Source organism: Thalassophryne amazonica, chromosome 14 (assembly GCF_902500255.1).
Source record: "Thalassophryne amazonica chromosome 14, fThaAma1.1, whole genome shotgun sequence".
Taxonomy (NCBI): domain Eukaryota; kingdom Metazoa; phylum Chordata; class Actinopteri; order Batrachoidiformes; family Batrachoididae; genus Thalassophryne; species Thalassophryne amazonica.
This window is the reverse complement of record NC_047116.1, coordinates 74,186,914-74,206,804: the sequence shown is the minus strand read 5'-3', so window position 1 is coordinate 74,206,804 and position 19,891 is coordinate 74,186,914. Positions and strand designations below refer to the sequence as shown.

Here is a 19,891-nt window from a genome sequence, read left to right as displayed (position 1 = left end):
CAGACATTTTTATCTGAGCCACTGGCAGTTGCCTCACAGTTGCTCGTATAGAGGAGCTGACGTGCTTGTCATGCACATCAGCTTTAGTGTCATACTCAAGGACACCAACATGCAGGTCCATGGATCAAAAGGTTTATTTTTTGCCGTGCTTTTGCAGGAGGAAATAATCCTTTTCTTTGTGCCCTCCTATGCTCTTTTGTATCCTTACTTTCATGCCTGTAACACCTTATTGGGTCTGACTGTTTCTAGTCATTTTAAATATGCAGTACTTGCCTCAGGCAAATAAACAATGCCCTTATATCCACAGAACAATTTCACACTCTCTGTGAATTCCCTCATCCACTCTAATAATTTGTTGCTTTTTGATGCAGATGGTCAGGTACATGCTGGTGCAGTACTTTGGTACTTTATTGTTGCTCTTGCCTCCTCAGGGAGAGTACTGCTGCCTTGTCTGTGGCCTTATGAAGAAGAGTGAGTAAAGCCACCAAGACACCCGTTCAACCCAGAAGGAGTTATAGGCTTTTCTGGCTGTGATTGGAGAAATTGTGCATAGTAATTTAATATAATTTATTTAGTTTATACAGCACTAAATCACAGCAAAATTATACTTATAGCTTCATGATAAAGTACATAAGTAAGTAAGAGTAAGATAAAAAAAGATCAATTTTATTTATCCCGAAGGAAATTATTTTGCCAGAGTACCAAAACAGTGACAATAAACTGAACAATGTTTTTTTAGACATTTGCACAAGATGTTTGACAATATTGCACTTAACTTTGAGTAACTGAATACTCTGAATAACTCTGTTCATTGTGTATTTATCCTGCAGGGGGCAGCGGGGGGGGGGGGGGGGGGGGGATTATACAGTCTGATTGCCACAGGTAAGAAAGACCTCCTGTGGTGTTCTGTGGTGCACCTCAGTGGTCTCAGTCTGTGGTTGAAGGTGCTCTGATAGGATGTCAGTGTGGCATTCAGGGGGTGGGAGGTGCTGTCCCGGATGCTGAGCAGTTTCCTCAACATCCTCCTCTCTGATACCTTCACTACAGTCTCAAACTCAACCCCCAGGACAGAGCCAGCTGTCCTGATAAGCTTGTTGAGACTGTTTGTGTCAGTTGCCTTTCTTTGCTAACAAAATTTTAACTATTAGAGAAAAAATTACTCATAACCATCCCAAAGACGTATCGTTATCTTTGGCTGCTTTCAGTGATGCCGGTATTTGGTTAGACTCTTTCTCTCCGATTGTTCTGTCTGAGTTATTTTCATTAGTTACTTCATCCAAACCATCAACATGTTTATTAGACCCCATTCCTACCAGGCTGCTCAAGGAAGCCCTACCATTATTTAATGCTTCGATCTTAAATATGATCAATCTATCTTTGTTAGTTGGCTATGTACCACAGGCTTTTAAGGTGGCAGTAATTAAACCATTACTTAAAAAGCCATCACTTGACCCAGCTATCTTAGCTAATTATAGGCCAATCTCCAACCTTCCTTTTCTCTCAAAAATTCTTGAAAGGGTAGTTGTAAAACAGCTAACTGATCATCTGCAGAGGAATGGTCTATTTGAAGAGTTTCAGTCAGGTTTTAGAATTCATCATAGTACAGAAACAGCATTAGTGAAGGTTACAAATGATCTTCTTATGGCCTCAGACAGTGGACTCATCTCTGTGCTTGTTCTGTTAGACCTCAGTGCTGCTTTTGATACTGTTGACCATAAAATTTTATTACAGAGATTAGAGCATGCCATAGGTATTAAAGGCACTGCGCTGCGGTGGTTTGAATCATATTTGTCTAATAGATTACAATTTGTTCATGTAAATGGGGAATCTTCTTCACAGACTAAAGTTAATTATGGAGTTCCACAAGGTTCTGTGCTATGACCAATTTTATTCACTTTATACATGCTCCCCTTAGGCAGTACTATTAGACGGTATTGCTTAAATTTTCATTGTTACGCAGATGATACCCAGCTTTATCTATCCATGAAGACAGAGGACACACACCAATTAGCTAAACTGCAGGATTGTCTTACAGACATAAAGACATGGATGACCTCTAATTTCCTGCTTTTAAACTCAGATAAAACTGAAGTTATTGTACTTGGCCCCACAAATCATAGAAACATGGTGTCTAACCAGATCCTTACTCTGGATGGCATTACCCTGACCTCTAGTAATACTGTGAGAAATCTTGGAGTCATTTTTGATCAGGATATGTCAATCAAAGCGCATATTAAACAAATATGTAGGACTGCTTTTTTGCATTTACGCAATATCTCTAAAATCAGAAAGGTCTTGTCTCAGAGTGATGCTGAAAAACTAATTCATGCATTTATTTCCTCTAGGCTGGACTATTGTAATTCATTATTATCAGGTTGTCCTAAAAGTTCCCTAAAAAGCCTTCAGTTAATTCAAATGCTGCAGCTAGAGTACTGACGGGGACTAGAAGGAGAGAGCATATCTCACCCATATTGGCCTCTCTTCATTGGCTTCCTGTTAATTCTAGAATAGAATTTAAAATTCTTCTTCTTACTTATAAGGTTTTGAATATCAGGTCCCATCTTATCGTAGGGACCTCGTAGTACCATATCACCCCAATAGAGCGCTTCGCTCTCAGACTGCAGGCTTACTTGTAGTTCCTAGGGTTTGTAAGAGTAGAATGGGAGGCAGAGCCTTCAGCTTTCAGGCTCCTCTCCTGTGGAACCAGCTCCCAATTCAGATCAGGGAGACAGACACCCTCTCTACTTTTAAGATTAGGCTTAAAACTTTCCTTTTTGCTAAAGCTTATAGTTAGGGCTGGATCAGGTGACCCTGAACCATCCCTTAGGTATGCTGCTATAGACGTAGACTGCTGGGGGGTTCCCATGATGCACTGTTTCTTTCTCTTTTTGCTCTGTATGCACCACACTGCATTTAATCATTAGTGATCGATCTCTGCTCCCCTCCACAGCATGTCTTTTTCCTGGTTCTCTCCCTCAGCCCCAACCAGTCCCAGCAGAAGACTGCCCCTCCCTGAGCCTGGTTCTGCTGGAGGTTTCTTCCTGTTAAAAGGGAGTTTTTCCTTCCCACTGTAGCCAAGTGCTTGCTCACAGGGGGTTGTTTTGACCGTTGGGGTTTTACATAATTATTGTATGGCCTTGCCTTACAATATAAAGCGCCTTGGGGCAACTGTTTGTTGTGATTTGGCGCTATATAAAAAAATTGATTGATTGATTGATTGATCCTGCTGCCCAGCACACTACATCGTAGAAGATGACGCTAGAGACCACTGAGTGGTAAAACATCTGCAACATATTTCTGCAGACATTGAAAGACCTGAGCCCCCTGAGGAAGTACAGTCAGCTCTGACCTTCCTTATACTCAGTATCTGAGTATAAGAAAGTGATGAAGTGGTATAGAGGAGGAGTTTCTTAAAAAGAAGACCTGAAAGTTCAGCTACAAGCAAGCTGCAAGCCTAGATTTGATGTTTTTGAGGAAAGAAAATCTTCCTCTATACCACTTCATCATAAAGCTGTATGCAAAACATGCACTATGCACAATTTCTCTAAGCACAGCCAGAGAAGCCTATAACTTATTTTGGGTTGTCTGAGCATCTTGATGGCTTTCCTCACTTTGCTCCTTCTTGCACAGTCACTCAGTTTTTGAGAACTATCTACGCCATACAGATTTACCATAGAGTGCCATACTGTTTGTATTTCTTCATAATTGATGTAAATAAAGTCCAAGACATATTCAGTGACTTGGAAATGTTCATGTGTCCCATCCACTGACTTGTCTGAAGAGAACTGCCAATAATAAAGTATTATTAATATCAGACTGACGTCTTCTATTCCCGTACAGACCGAGCAAGCTAGGTTAATAATTTATTTATTATATGGATGTTCTGAGCTGTTTTCATCTTGTCTTAATTTTGCATGTCCACTTTGAGCTCGTTTGCTGTTAATTCCTCCAGTTCAAACTCATCAGTGTCATAAAATTCGCTCTGAGAATGGTCCTCTTTGTCGTTCATAATTTCTTTCTTCACTTTTTGTTTTGTTTTATTTTGCGCCTTGAAATTTGTAAACACAGCTGCAAATCTGATACACGATCTGGACCGACTCATAGTAACGGTCTGATATTGGAAAATATCAGACTGGCAATTAGAGCGTGCGTACCGTTGTATATGATAAAACTGATTATTTACAGGTATTATACCAAAGCCTTCCATTACTTATGCAACCCATTATCATGGCCTTTATATTTTTAATGAATTTATGTCAAGTTGTAGAGATTTGCTTTTAGTTTGAGTTTAAGGAAGATAATTTTAGAAATTTACATTTTTTGTGTGTTTTTTTGTGTTTGAAATGGCGTCAACAAATCAAAATGTGTGAAATCCCAAGTGTTACAATTCTTTTGGAGGGCATTGTATATTTTATTTACATTTATAAAAAATAAACAAAATAGTTCATATTCCACTTCTGGTCAAAAAAGATAATTACTGGAGGGCTCATATTGAGCAAAATCCATTTTTAGTGTTTAAGGCTTCATGTTAAACATCTGCAGTGTCCCACAATTCAACGACTGTGCCCACAAAAACTCACCTGCTGTTTGGAGTGGCGGGGTGGGGGGGTGAATCGATTCTAAGTCATGATCTGAATCAATTAGTACAGCAGGTAAGAGAATATTTAGAACGGAATCCTGCAAATGGTGATAAAAGCATCAAATTCAGCAGAAATAGTCCTCAGACAATCCTCTTTTGAAAAACCGATTGGCCACTTGAATTTTCAGTTGGTGCTCAGGTAGAGGTCAATTGAAGAATTACGCAGGAGTCAAAATTAAAAGGCATAATGTGGCATAGGTTTCAATCATATTGAAACCTATGCCACATTATTTGCCTGATCATAAAGGTTCCAAAAAGGTATGGTTTGGACGGTCTGTAACTGAATTATATGGAGTTGTGGGATAAAAACAGCAAGAATGGTGTCAAAGGTCAGTGTTGGTTTGACAGGGGTCAAAAGTTAAAGTTGCTCCAATTTTGGTAAAAAGTGATGCAAATTACTAGTTGAGTTAACACGGTTTTAAAAAGAAATAGTTTGGACCATGTATCATCCTTATCATGTTACGGGGTAACATATGTCACATATCATAGAATCCAATAGACGTAGACCTTGTTTGACCTTTACTTTGGAGACCAAGCATTCAACACTGTCAAAACTATTCCATTTATTAATCTTATTAGCTCAACCAATAATTTGCATCACTTTTTAACCTGTACAAAATTAAACTGACCTTTGTCACCATTCTTGTTGTTTTTATCCTGCAACTCCATAGAATTCAGTCACAGGTAGTCGAAACTCTACCTTTTTGGAATCTTTATGATCAGGCAAATAATGTGGAATATTTTTCAATATGATTGGAGCATCTTTTAATTTTGATCTCTGTGTAATTCTTCAATTGCCCCCTGACCACAGATTGAAAAGTCAAGTGGCCAATCGTTTTTTTCAAAAGAGGATTGTCTGAGGAGTATTTCTGCTGAATTTGATGCTTTTATCACCATTTTCATGATTGTTTCAGTTATCTGCTGCACTAAATTTGCAAGTGTCAGTAACTGAGAAGCTGAAGGGACTCACTTTAATTGCAGGGGTTGGAACACAGCTACTTTTCGTGTTCCTTTTGTAAACCTGTGTTTGTGCTTTTTCTGTAGTCATTTTCACCTGAGGCCTTCAGGTATTGCGAAAGCTTTGCATCTGTCCATCTGTCCGTCTGGCTGTGCTCAGGATAAGTCCAGTACTGTTACTGCCAGGGTCTTCAGATTCACAGGGATCATTCTTGGGACACACACCGTGGACAAGTTCAAAGATGGCTAACCTTGACCTATTGTAAGAAGTCAAAATGTCACAATCTGTTTCCTGTTTTATGCTATGAATCAGCAATTGTGATGAAATGCACCAAAAAGGCAGTTAAAAGCTGCAGAGGTGCCTGCCTTCTCTGTTTTCAGAGTTTGGAATCAGTGAGTGAGAACTACACATGGGTAAATATGGCTGAGCTGTTAAAATGTTTTGGAAATAAATTAATTATGGATCATTACAAAGTAGTCAAACAATGAGAAAAAAGAAATTACAAGCAGTTACAGGTGATGTTCCTTATCTCAGTTGCCTTCCCTGTCAAAGAAACTCAAGCAGGTAATTTTTGAACAGCTCCTCTGTCTCAGAGAGCTTGTTTCCAGCATCTTTGCTTCTCTGCAAATGTTTTCTAAAGCTCTCATTGTTCATTGAGAATTACTGTATTTCTTCCATACCTGTCTTTGTTTATTGAGTTCAGAGCACACTAAGCTGTGTTTATCAGTAGGCTCCCTTCCCCATGCCGGCATATTAAGCATCCGCAGCCCCGCTGTGTGTCAGGCTGGATTACAAGTGAATAAGTGAAAATTCATGTGCAGTGAAAACAGCCAAATCTCCCCACTGTAAGACACAATATGCATATGAAAGTCATCAGAAATCAGTAGAATAAGGAATGTTGAATGCAATAGTGATCTTATACCCTATAATCTTATTCAGTCGTCCTGATAGGGTGAAAATGGAGAACTGTCATGCATATATAGAAGAAGATGACTTACCCTTCTGAAAATACTATCCTGAAATATGAGTGATGCCATGATTCAAGTATATCATTTTGCAAGGACTTCGCAATTCTGTCGTGGATTTGGATGGAACTGAAAAGGGCTGTTGGGGGTTTGGAATTAGAGCCAAAATGACAACTGGATCAATCAGTGTCCTAGTATCCAGCACCGCTTGTCTCTGAGCCTGTGGTTGGATAGTTTGTATTCTTTGTTTGTGTGGAATAACCTGCAGCATGGATCAATACAGTCCAACATTACATTGAACATTGGACATTGATGCATTGATTTTTGGCCCTTCCCCCAAGAATTGCGGAATTTGCGTGTCCAAAATGCCGCTCATCCAGTTTACATCTTTTACATCAAGTTCTGAAGGCTCCAGTTCATCATCTTCCAGGTCATTTAACTCGAAACCCAGGAAATCATCATCAAAATGTTCTGTCATCAAGATTTCCCTGAATAATTCCCTGTTCCCTGGTTCTATGTTGTCAGTTATGCTGTTTTCATTGACAACAGTATCTGCAGTCGCTGCCATCATTCAAACGCTTTCTCTGTTCTCACGTGGTTGGACAACCTCTCTATGTTGGTGGGAGAGACTTGTCTAACCAATGCAAAACAAGCACTGGACTTGGACGTATGTCTGACATATGCATGAGGGTCTGGCTTTAATGAATCCTTGGTGTTCATTGGTTATAAGACCAGCTCTGAGGGTACCCTCTCAATGCTAAATATAGCAGACCAGCAACCAATGAGTTTCTCTGGGGAAAGATATTTAGAGGACCGGGAGGGAGCATAATGCATGGCAGTCCACTGTATATTGATGACCAGCAGGACTAGAGTTAAATCCCATTCAGCTTCTTTTGGGATTCTTTTGTCGTCAGACCTCTTAACACAGTTTTCCAGAGCAGTGCAGTCAGTTTTCTTAATCTTTCAGATGTGGTTCGGAGCTGTTGGTTTCTTTCTCAGTGGAACTGAGTTCTCATTTTGTATATTCACAGTTCTTCTTTTTTTGGTGATCCTGCACATCTTCATGTTCTTCTCATTTGTTCTACTGGTTCATTATCTTTTTTTTCCCAGCACCCTTCACTTGTTAATCTGTTGTCCTCAGTGGGTTTTTTTCCACAGAGGTTCTCATCTTTTCAATTTAGCATACAGAGCTTGCTGAAGAGATGTGACCTTTTCCTCTCTTCTGTCTTTTAGCACTCTTTATGATTCTTTCTTCACACAGCTAGTAAGTAGTAAGTCCCTTCAGTTTCTCCCTTGTTTCACTTGGGATCACCACAGCAGATGTGACGTGGATCTGCATAGTGATTTGACACACGTTTTATGCTGGATGCCCTTCCTGATACAACTCCACATTACATGGAGAATGGGCAAGGGTGGTCTCAGGTTAAGGTTCAGGTTACTTTATTAATACCCGTAGGTAGATTTGTGTTGCAGTCACAGAAAGCTTCCACTTATTAAACATATAGAGACAACACAGACATACATAAAGACCTGACACATACATAAAAGTGCTTAGAGCCACATTTGACCACAACTTGGCCACCACCTAAAATGGTGCAAATGATTTAGTCGTCTGAATAATAGCAGCTTGAATGAAGCTATTTCTGTAGCACTTTGTCCCTACAATTTGGGACTGCAAACCTCCAACCAGAGGGGAGAAGCTGGAATTCCCCATGTAGAGGGTCCGAATGGTCATGTATAATCGATTTTGTGACCCTCTGTAGCTGCCTGGTGTACAAAGGGACAAGCTGTGGTTCCCCAGTCAGCTTCCCTGACCACTTCACAATCTGCATCAGTTTGTTCCTTTCCTTTCCTGACAAAGCACCATACTATGACACTAATGAATAAGATAAAACAGATTCAATAAAAGATCGATAAAACACTGTCGTGATGGTTTTGTCAATGTTAAAAGATGACGGCTTTCTTAAACAAAACAGACGCTGATACCCTTTTTTGCATACTGTTTCAGAGTTGGTCTCAAAGTTCAGTTTACAGTCTATCGTAGTCCCAAGGTATACGACCGCACCCTTGATGGCTGTGGCCTCGGGTGTACAGGGGTTCTTTCTGAAATCAACAATCATATCTTTAGTCTTTAAAATGTTCAGCTGAAGGTGGGACTCTTCACACCACCTGACATAGTGGTCAACAACAGGTCCATGACTGGTTTCATTCTCCTGCAATAAAGTAGCAATGACAGTCATCTGCATATTTTAAAATTGTCCTCTTCTCATGAATGCTCAGACACATACAGTTGTGCTCAAAAGTTTACATACCCTGGCAGATTTTTTGTTTTTGTTTTTTTTGGCCATTTTTCAGGGAATATGAACAACAACACAAAAACTTTTTTTTGCCTCATGGTTAGTGGTTGGGTGAAGCCATTTATTGGCAAACAACAGTGTTTACTCTTTTCAAATCATAATGACAACAGAAACTACCCAAATGACACTGATCAAAAGTTTACATACACCTGTTCTTAATACTGTGTATAGCCCCCTTTTAACATCAGTGACAGCTTGGAGTCTTTTGTGGTAGCTGTGGACGAGGCTCTCTGATGGTGAAGCTGCCATTGAATATGTTTTGGACTTTATTTACATCAGTTATGAAGAAATACAAACAATATGGCACTCTATGGTAAATCTGCATGGAGTAGACTCCAGCCACCAAAACCACCAAGACAACCCAGAAGAAGTTATAGGCTTACGTGGCTGTGATTGGAGAAATTATACACAGTGCAAGCTTTGCATTTTGTATCACCATTTATCCATCTTCATGATGAAGTGGTATAGAGGAGGATTTTCTTAAAAAGACCTGAAAGTTTAGCTACAAATTGCCAGAAGGTTCATCTGAGATGCAAGCCTGGATTGGATCTGTTTTGGTGAAGAAACTCCTTGTCTGCTGTACTCCACTATGAAGTTAAGAGTAGTGATGCAAGAACACACTTGAGAGGTACACGCCACAAACAGAGTCACTTGAGGTATGTTAAAGCACATTTGGACAAGCCAGCTTCATTTTGGAATAAGGTGCTGTGGACTGATGAAACTAAAATTGAGTTATTTGGACATAACAAGGGGTGGTATGCATGGCTGAAAAAGAACACAGCATTCCAAGAAAAACGCTTGCTTCCTACAGTAAAATTTAGTGGTGGTTCCATCATGCTGTTTGGCTGTGTGGTCAGTGCAGGTACTGGGAATCTTGTTAAAGTTGAGGGTCACATGGATTCCAGTCAATATCAGCAGATTCTTGACAACAACGTTCATGAATCGGTGACAAAGTTGAAGTTGCACCAGGGCTGCATGTTTCAACAAGACAATTACCCTAAAGACTGCTGAAAAATCTACTAAGGCATTCATGCAGAGGAATAAGTACAACATTCTGGAATGGCCATCTCAGTCCCCAGACCTGAATATTATTGAAAATCTGTGGTGTGATTTTAAGCGGGCTCTCCATGCTCAGAAACCAACAAACCTGACTGAACTGGAGATGTTTTGTAAAGATGAATGCCCAAAATACCTTCAGCCAGAATTCAGACTCTCATTGGAAGCTATAGGGAGCATTTAGAGGCTGTTATTTCTGCTAAAGGAGGATCTACTAAATATTGATGTATTTTTTCTTTTGAGGTGCCCAAATTTATGCACCTGCCTAATTTTGTTTAAAGAATTATTGCACACTTTCTGTAAATCCTATAAACTTAATTTCTCTTCTCAAATATCACTGTGTTTGTCTGCTATATGATATAGTTAACTGAAATTGCTGATCCAAACAACCAATGATTTATAAAGGAAAATCATGGAAATCATCAGGGGTGCCCAAACCTTTACATACAGCTGTATATTAGTTCCCTGAGGAAATCATCGTACTTTGTTGAGTATTGCATAAGAATGTATGCTAGCCTTTAGACAGAAAATAATCCTTATGTTTTATGGATTTTTAGAATTACACAGATTGAATTATTGGTCTGTGACAAGGTCTTGATAAGGTCTAACATTACAATGTTAAAGTTTAAAACGGAACACATAAAGAAAATGATGGATAATAATAATAATAATAATATAATAATGATTCATATTATTTGTGGATGCCTTCCTAGACACTCAAGGTCACTGTACAGATGCTACAAAAAAAGTAAAACAAAGAAACCCCACAATATAAGGCATGAAATATAAACAAAGCACAAACAAAAACAAGTGCACACATTAACTTGGGGGGAGGGGGACTTTGGAGCTGTCTATGGTGAGTGAAAAGCTGCTGGATTTGGCCAAAGCTGTTTTAGAGGTGATGAGGCGAACCTCAGTTGCATTACTATTAGCCTACGTTTTAGGAAGCTGTGTGCAAACTAGGTTTTGATTTCAAGGAGACGATCAGAATGGGAAGATGGCGGAGGAGTTAAGTTTGGTTTGAATGACAGATAGTTTGGTGTCATCTGCATAGCAATGAAATTGAATTCCAATTTTACTGAAGATATGACCACGTGGTGTGAGGTAGATAATGAAAAGAACCAGACCCAAAACAGAGCCCTGAGGAATGATAGCAGTGAGTGAGAAGTGCCGTAATCTGAAGGTCTTGAGCTGAACAAATTGTGTGCGACCAGAGTTAGGACTTGAACCAGGACAGAAGGTGCATGTACACCTGATCTGCAATTGTTTCTTCAAGGATTTTAGAGATAAATGGCAGTTTGGATGTCAGTTGGAAGTTGGCCAGGTTATTGGGATCTACACTGGATTTTTTGAGTACGGGAGTAATTGCAGCTATTTTGAGAGAGGACTGAACAAAACCAGTAGTGAGAGAAGAATGGCTTACATCATTAATGAGAGGCAACAATGAGAGAAAATAGGTTTTGACTAGGTGAGTAGGTATTGGAACTAACTGATAGGTGGAAGGTTTGGATTTGGAACAGCATATTTCAGTGACAGTTGAGAGCTAAAAATTGGAGACTGGAACACAGGAGTCCATTGAACTAAATTAGGTGGGCTGGGTGCTGAATGTTTTATAAATGCTGGTGGATGTTTTTCAATTTTTGAATTGAAGAAAGTCCTGAAGCTATTGCAGTGCTCAGTGTATGAGTATATGTGAGGCGCTAAGCCATCAGGAGGCCTTAGGATGCTGTTTACAGTAGAAAACAAAGATCTTGTGTTCCCTACAACAGAACTGATAAGGTCAGTATAGTATTTTGATTTGGCTGTGGATAGAGCATCCTTATAGTGACAAATATGGTCACCATACATATTTTTATGCACACGTCCCGTTGCAAAATATCACAAGACCACTCCCTTGACCGGGAACACGCAGGCGGCATATTGAACAGAGCAAACTATAAAGTAAAAAGTAGTCAAGGTTTAAAAACAACAAACAAGTCTCTCCTAGAGCAGCAGCAGCCAGACGCCCCATCATTCACTTCCAGAAGTCAAGGTAAGAAGCTAAAGGAAGGTACGACTGGCCATTAATGTGTCAGTAGCCTCGAGTCTTACTTTTCCATGCTCTTACTGTTAGTCATCTTCTATTTATTGACACAGACTCAGACTTGCCATCTATTTTTGATTCCAGAGCACCACCAACACCTCAATGAATTAACTCACCCTCTGCACATAGAACAGTAATTTGCATACTGGAATTTAAATTACAAGGCCAGTAATTTATGTTTAGTTTACTAAATTTGTGAAAAAAAAAACATGATGTAGTACTTTATGCCTTTGCAACACTTGCACTGCTGCGACATGACATACATCAATAATTACCAGCAGGTATTGGTGGTATGATCCTGTGGGCATTAACAATCCTTGTGTGTGTTACCATTTTTCTCACTAAAAATATTTCTATATTATAGTGAGGCAAATAAGTATTTGATCCACTATTGATTTTGCAAGTTTTCCCACCTACAAAGAATGGAGAGGTCTGTAATTTTTATCATAGGTACACTTCAGGTGTAAGAGCCAGAATCTGGAAAAAAAAAAAAAAAATCAGAAAATCACATTGTATGATTTTTAAATAACTGATTTGCATTTTATTCTGTTGACTTTCTTCTGTGAACTCTGATCTTTAGTTCTTGTGATAGATTTTCTATTGGATTCAAGTCGGGTGATTGCTGGACCATTCTAGCAACTTTATTTTCATTTTCTGAAACCAGTTGAGAGTTTCCTCAGCTGTGTGATTGGGATGATTGATTTGCTGAAATGTCCACCCTCGTTTCATTTTGATCATCGTAGTAGATGGCAACATATTTTTATCAAGACTCTTTCTGTACATTTTATCCATTCATCCTTCCATCAGTTACATGAACTTTGCCAGTGCTGTATGCTGAAAAACAGCCCCACACCATGATGTCCTCACCTCCAAACTTCACTGTTGGTATGGTTTTTGGGTTATGTGCAGTGCCATTTGACTTCCAAACATGGTGTATATTATGGTATCCAAAGAATTAATCCAATAGTCCAAAGACTATATTCTCCCAGTATTTCACAGGCTTGTCTAAATGTTGTGTAGCAAACTTTAAATGAGCTGCAGCATGCTTTTTCTTCAGCAATGGAGTGTTGTGTGGTGAGCGTACCTACAGGCCATGGTGGTTGAGTGCATTACTTATTGTTTTCTTTGAACCAATAGTACCTGCTAATTCCAGGTCTTTCTGAAGCTCTCCACCAGTGGTCCTTGGCTCTTGGGCAACTCTTCTGATAATTCTTTTTCACTCCTCTGTCATAAATCTTGCAAGGAACACCTGGTTGTGGCAAGTTAATGGCGAAATGATGTCCTTTCCACTTTCAGATTATGCGCCCACAGTGCTCACCGGAACATTCAGAAGTTTGGAAATCCTTCTGTAACCAATGCCATCAGGTGTTTTTTTAAAGCATATTTTTGGGGGACTGGTTGGCGGTTTTCGTAAAAGGTGGCTTTTCTCTGTAATCATGGATTAACTGGATCTAACATCATGAAGAAGCGATAGCTGCTAAAAGTGCTGACACAGCTAACACACAAAATTAAATAACACCAAAATGCCCAAAAAGAACTGACTCTCCCTCCACAGCAAGAAGCAGCCACAGCTAGCAGCTCTGTGTGACCGGAGCTCTGAGTCTGAGGTCTGTTCAGCAGCACCACACTAGTTCTCTCCCAGAGTAACCACAGCCTGATTATGCATAACGTTATGGCTTAAAATGTCTTAAACTAATGAGTTAGAAAAATAGATGTTTATTTCTCCTTTGAAGTTGGACATTTTAACATGGGTTTCTATGGTACTCTGCTCCTTTTTGCAGCAAGCCTCAAGGAACTTTTTCCATTTTTCAGGTGGTTTCATTTTTGAAGGGCAGATGGGACTTGCTCTTACACTGCAGTCTACTTCACTGCAATGCTCGGAAGGAAAAAAAAACAATATAATTTAGCTCACAATTGATGATATTTTGTCATTCATCACTAATACTAAATACATCTTCCATTTAATAACTTTGATGGGCCATTTTTCTTTAGTATAGACTCCCCTGACAAGTCAGAGCTCTGTATGATTAAGCAAAAAGCATCTGATCCTGCTTTAGATTCTGCTCCCTGGCCGTTTCATCAAGCATTTGCTTGGACTTGGTGCAATGGGAGTTATTGCCTGGGGAGATTGATGTGAAGCACATGCCTTCACTGACACTTTCAGATGTTCCAAGTGGGTTTCATGTTTGTGTGCCTGCACATGTGCTACGTTTCGCCAAATATTGATTCTGCTGCAGAACTTTTTCCATAGTATCCTCCCTTCTCTCCTTAAGGCCAAATATTTGCTTTGGCCTTCATCCTTGTAAAGGAGACAAGAAAGCAGTGCATCACACAGTGATGTTTGTGTTTTCACCAGTACCATTACGAGGCCATTTCCTTGCACTTTACTTGACTCGGTGACTGACAGGCCTCTGTAGACTGCAGGCGCTTACTGATTAGCTTGTCCTCACAGGTAAAGGACTCCATGCTGACAAGAGAATAATCTCATTTCATCACTCTTGTCTCTCTCTGCTTTTATTTTCTTCCACTCTGTCCCATCTGTCTTGGCTCTCTCAGGTGGATGCAGGCTGGATTGGATTCTGGTCAGTTGTGGGCGGCTGTGTGTTTGGAGTGGCAATGGCCCGGTAAGTGACACACAGGTTTTTGATCCATTTGAACTACTTTAAACTAGAGCCCGACCGATATGGATTTTTTGAGGCCGATGCCGATAACGATATTTGGATGAAAAAAATTTCGATAATCGATAAATCGGCTGATTTGCCTATAGCCAATAAATCAGCTGATGTTGTTTTTTTTATTATTAATAAAATGTGTTTTATTGGACCCTTAACAAAAAAGGTATGAGCTAAAAGCTGAAGCTTTGTCCTCATATTGATTAACTTTATAACAGAGAAGAATTTTCTAGTTCAAAAAATGCAATCAAAAATTAAACCTTTGTGAAATTAGCAAATACATATCCTTAAAAAGTGTTGTGAAATACATCTGATCTTGTACCTCTTGTTGCTGAAACTTAGATATAGGTTCAGGATAAGGATATAGATCCTTATAAACTTACTTGTATGCTTTTGTCAGCCGATCAGTGCAGTGTGACGGCGAACTATAGGGGCCGGTGATGAACACATTTAAGCAGGGGTGTAAGCAGCTCTCAGTTGAATGGAGTCAGAGCTCCATCTACTGGACAAACGGTGCAAGGACATTTTACATTGCCGACACAAACACTATTTCAGTAACTATTCTGTTTATGAGTAATTATCGGCGTTCTGTCGGCAAAATTTCGGCTGATAGTGAGTACTTTGAAAAGGGCTTAAATCAGCCGATAATATCGGCCGGGCTCGACTTTAAACCGCTTTCAAAACAGGCCAATGTAGAGTTGCTTAATGTGACAATATGGCTGTGGCTGAGGACTAAAATAGAGTGCAGGCTTCAGACAGCTGTTGTTTATCCTTCACCTGCACACTTTTCATTGACTTTTATCCATCCATCCATCCATCTATTTTCTTCCGCTTTATCCGGAGTCGGGTCGCGGGGGCAGCAGCTCAAGCAAAGCCGCCCAGACCTCCCGATCCACACACACCTCCCCAAGCTCCTCCGAGGGAACCCCAAGGCGTTCCCAAGCCAGCCGAGAGATGTAGTCCCTCCAGCATGTCCTGGGTCTTTCCCGGGGCCTCCTCCCAATGGGACGTGCCCGGAACACCTCTCCAGCGAGGCGTCCAGGGGGCATCCGGAAAAGATGCCCGAGCCACCTCAACTGACTCCTTTCGACATGGAGGAGCAGCGGCTCAACTCCGAGCTCCTCACCCTATCTCTAAGGGAGCGCCCAGCCACCCTGTGGAGGAAACTCATCTCGGCCGCTTATACTCGCGATCTCGTTCTTTCGGTCATGAGCCAAATCTCATGACCATAGGTGAGGATTGGAACATAGATCGATCGGTAAATCGAGAGCTTTGCTTGACTTTTGTTGACTTTTATTGACTTTTATTGTTCAGGATTTTTTAAAAATTTTTAGTGATTATTTGTGCACATTTTTGGTATTACCTACCCTTTAAGAATATTTTATAGATTCATGAGGTCACTGGATGGTCTTTGGCGATGGCAGTATCTTTGTAGAACAATGGTACAAGTCTTTGGAATCCTGGTACTTCCAGTCTGGCTGTGTTGTTGTGAGGATGCTGGATGCTAGTTAGTGACCTAAGGTGCTTGGTATCTTTGGAAAATCCTTGGATCTCATTGGAATTAGTTTGTGCCAAATGAGCAGTTACTTAGGGAGACTCAAAGGAGACGTACCACTTGCATTCTGGGGGAACATCAGCAATGGCACATCAGTGATGACACTATGAGCATGTGGCACAATTTTCTGAGCATGCTCAGAAACGTTTCTCAGCATGCTTGGTGCTGACGACCCCAGCAACAAAAGGCCAAGGTGTTACCCATGTATCTCCTGACTAGATGACTGCTTTCAGGAGCTGAGGATGCATTGGTATCTGCCTTTGAAGATGCAGTGACTCACTGCACCATAAAATCCTCCCAGACCCGTCCTATTGTGCGGTACTTCGTGCTGTGCTTCTGAAACTTTATAGTGTCATTTAGACACCGATCAATAAATCTGCAAGCTGATATAATTGTACAATATGAGTTACTTGAAGATAACAAAAAGAAACAGAGACATGGAAAAACAACTTTGGGATGCAATGATTTATATTTCATTCATCATTTTAAAAGAAGACATCGACAAGCTCCCAGACATGATAACTTACATTTTGATTAAGAAATATTAACCTAAACGCGTACCGATCCACATTTGTGTTGTAATGCTGTCACTGTATTCAATCTACTTTACTGCCACCACCAGCAGTAGCAGCGCATTATGCCACCGAGCTCATTACAGAAGTTGCTATTTTCTATGAATTAGTTTAACATTTCACAGTTTGGATGTTCACTGAATTGCGATGCTGCCTGAAATGATTTTAAATCTATATAGAGTGACATATGAAATGCAGTCATTTGCTGAAAATAAACAAACTTAAGGTTGACAATATATTGAAGACTGTCTGGCATAGTGTTCAAAGATCATCAGAAAGCAGCTAATCTACTCACTTCCTCTTAATATATGAACTTTCTTCAGCCTCACTCTGATAGCATGAGCGGAATAGATGCTATTGCAGTTACCACTTTACCTCCATTGATGGATAGTTGGCCACACCGCAAGCACGAAGTGTGGAGTCTGCAAAAGCAGCGCATTCATTTCTGAACTGACTGATATATATGTTTATCAGAGGCAGAGGCCCAATCAGCAGTTCGATGCAGACTTGGTGTTTTCTTAAAGTTGTAATCAGGGAAATGAGCCCATAACTCCCGCTGTTAATCAATGAAGCTGTTTGCAGCTTGAGCTCAAAGTGTATGTACACAGAGCTGTTGAATTATTGGTGCTGATTGCATAGACTAAACATCAGCGGAAGGATTGATGTCCATGATAGAGCAGTTGATACTTAAAGTTCTTCTTTTACTGACTCCACATCATTTTGCTCTACTTTGTGTGCAGCTATTGAGAATAAGCCATGTCTTGAGATTTGCGAATATGCATGTACACAATTCACACTGAATATTTTATTAAGGACAATAAAGCATGATTTAACAAATGTTTGACTTGACCCTACAGAGTAGGAAGATCAGTGAGATGTGATGTTGGGCTTCCGATATGTTGACCTCATTCAGTGTGATTCCTGTGACGCTACTTGTCTGTGTCCTTGTCTGCATTCTTCAACAGCATTATCTAAGTCCACCCAGCTGTAAATGGGTATTGACTTTGGGTTGGAAAGTAACCTCTGTTGGACTGGCATCTCTTTTAGGAGGAGTTGCAAGCTCTCATCTTCTTTGTGATTACGGAATTTGAAGATCAGCACCAGCATCAGTGGACCTTGAGGCCTACATAGGGCTTATTCTGCTGACGTGACACTCTCAGCAGCATACCCATACAAAACGAGATCAAAAGAGAAGCCACAGAAAGTCTGGTCCCCCGAACAAATACAGTCAGAAACAGAAAAACGAGAAAAAGAGAAATGATGGGTTTCTGCAAAGGCACCCAACATTAGCAAATTGTTCCATTTAATAATTTTTAGGATTGTATTATTTACTTTCCACTTTTATACGTGTGGCAGCATGGTGGCTTAGTGGTTAGCACTGTTTCTTCACAGCAAGAAGGTCATGGGATCGATTCCCACCTGGTTTCCTCCAGGTGCTCCTGCTTCATCCTACATCCAAAGACATGCAGGTTAGGTGGACTGGAAACTTTAAATTGTCCGTGTGTGTGTGTGTGTGTGTGTGTGTGTGTGTGTGTGTGTGTGTGTGTGTGTGTGTGTGTGTGTGTGTGTGTGTGTGTGTGTGTGTGTGTGTGTGTGTGTGTGAGTGAATGTGTTTGTTTGTCTATATGTGGCCCTGCAACAGACTGGCGTCCTGTCCAGGGTGTACCCCACTTTGTGCTGTATGACTGCTGGGATAGGTTCCAGTCCCACGCGATCCTTTATTGGACTAAGCGGTTGAAGATGAGTGAGTGTGATAATTGCCCAGGTCTGCTTTGCAAAAGCGATCTCGATCTCAATGGCCCTAACCTGGTTAAATAGAGGTTAAATGAAAAAATAAAATACGGATAACTGCACAACAATTAAAAAAAAAACCAACAAAAAACAAATGTATATTATCAAAAACCCCTTTTCTACTTTTTTTTTTTTTTTTTTTTTTTTTTTTTACTAATAGCCCAATTTCATAGCCTTAAGAGTGTGCATATCATAAATGCTTGGTCTTGTTGGATTTGTGAGAATCTACTGGTACCTTGTTTCCCATGTAACAATAAGAAATATACTCAAAACCTGGATTAATCTTTTTGGTCACATAGCACTACTATTATTCTGAACACTACTGTATATTTTCCCCAAATGGAAAACTGAGAAAACCGACAACAGGCTCTTTGGATGCTAAGTCAGTGAAGCGCCTGTCAAATTCTGACAAGATGTTCTGCATGCATTCTGCAGTCTGTGCCCTGGTGCTTAAGTTCTTTGTCCATGTGTGGAAAGTTCTACAGGTCACACTGTCGCAAGCTGCTTGATAGCACGTGTAATATGTTTTTAATCCTGCTTTCAAATCCAAAAGCTGTACATATTCAGCATGGTTTGAACGTTTCAGAAATTCTTTAATTTCAGGCAGAACCCATTCCAGAAATTTACCTCTGCTGAGCCACTTAACATCTTTGTGCAGCAGATGTGCATCTCCTCCAGCTGCGCACAGAATAAATGTCCTCAGACTCCTGGCCCGAACAGAACACTGCAATCTTGTTTGCCACATTCATCACTCTTCATATTTATAGACCATTGTGCTGCTTGCCAACGTTTCAGTCATATGAAATGCCGCTCCAAATTCCCTTTCTTCAGTAAAGCCACATTTACATTTCATATAAGACAGATGGATTTGCCATTCAAATAAATGAAAAAAAAAAAAATACAGGATGAAAATTCAAATCTTTCTTATCCACCATAGAAGAAGAGCTCTACTTCTACTCTGGTGTTTAACAGCAGCCAGCATCCTTGTTGGTGCATTGCTGCCACCTGCTGCATCAGTCTGTTATAGCAGCACTAAATCCTCTCGAGTCCAGTGACAGATTTTTATTTTTTTTTTCCATGAGATCCACTGGAACTCAGCCTGCAATTGACCGGTCGATCGTGATAGACTGGTTGGGCACGCCAGATGTAGACCTTGGGGGTAACTACTGATGCAGTAAACAGTAAATGCACGATGCCCCGTTTTCTTCCATCACACCTGCAAAAGCCAGTAAGAGAGAGAGAT

General features: G+C 40.2%; 1 protein-coding gene across 1 annotated transcript in view; it reads left to right on the top strand.

The window, feature by feature from the left end:
• The window catches only part of slc49a4 (solute carrier family 49 member 4), a 202,518-nt gene that overhangs the window by 101,325 nt on the left and 81,302 nt on the right, over window positions 1-19,891 (top strand). The window contains exon 6 of the mRNA XM_034185770.1: window positions 14,615-14,682. Coding sequence (XP_034041661.1) covers window positions 14,615-14,682 — 68 coding nt within the window. The remainder of the gene's footprint in view (window positions 1-14,614; window positions 14,683-19,891) is intronic.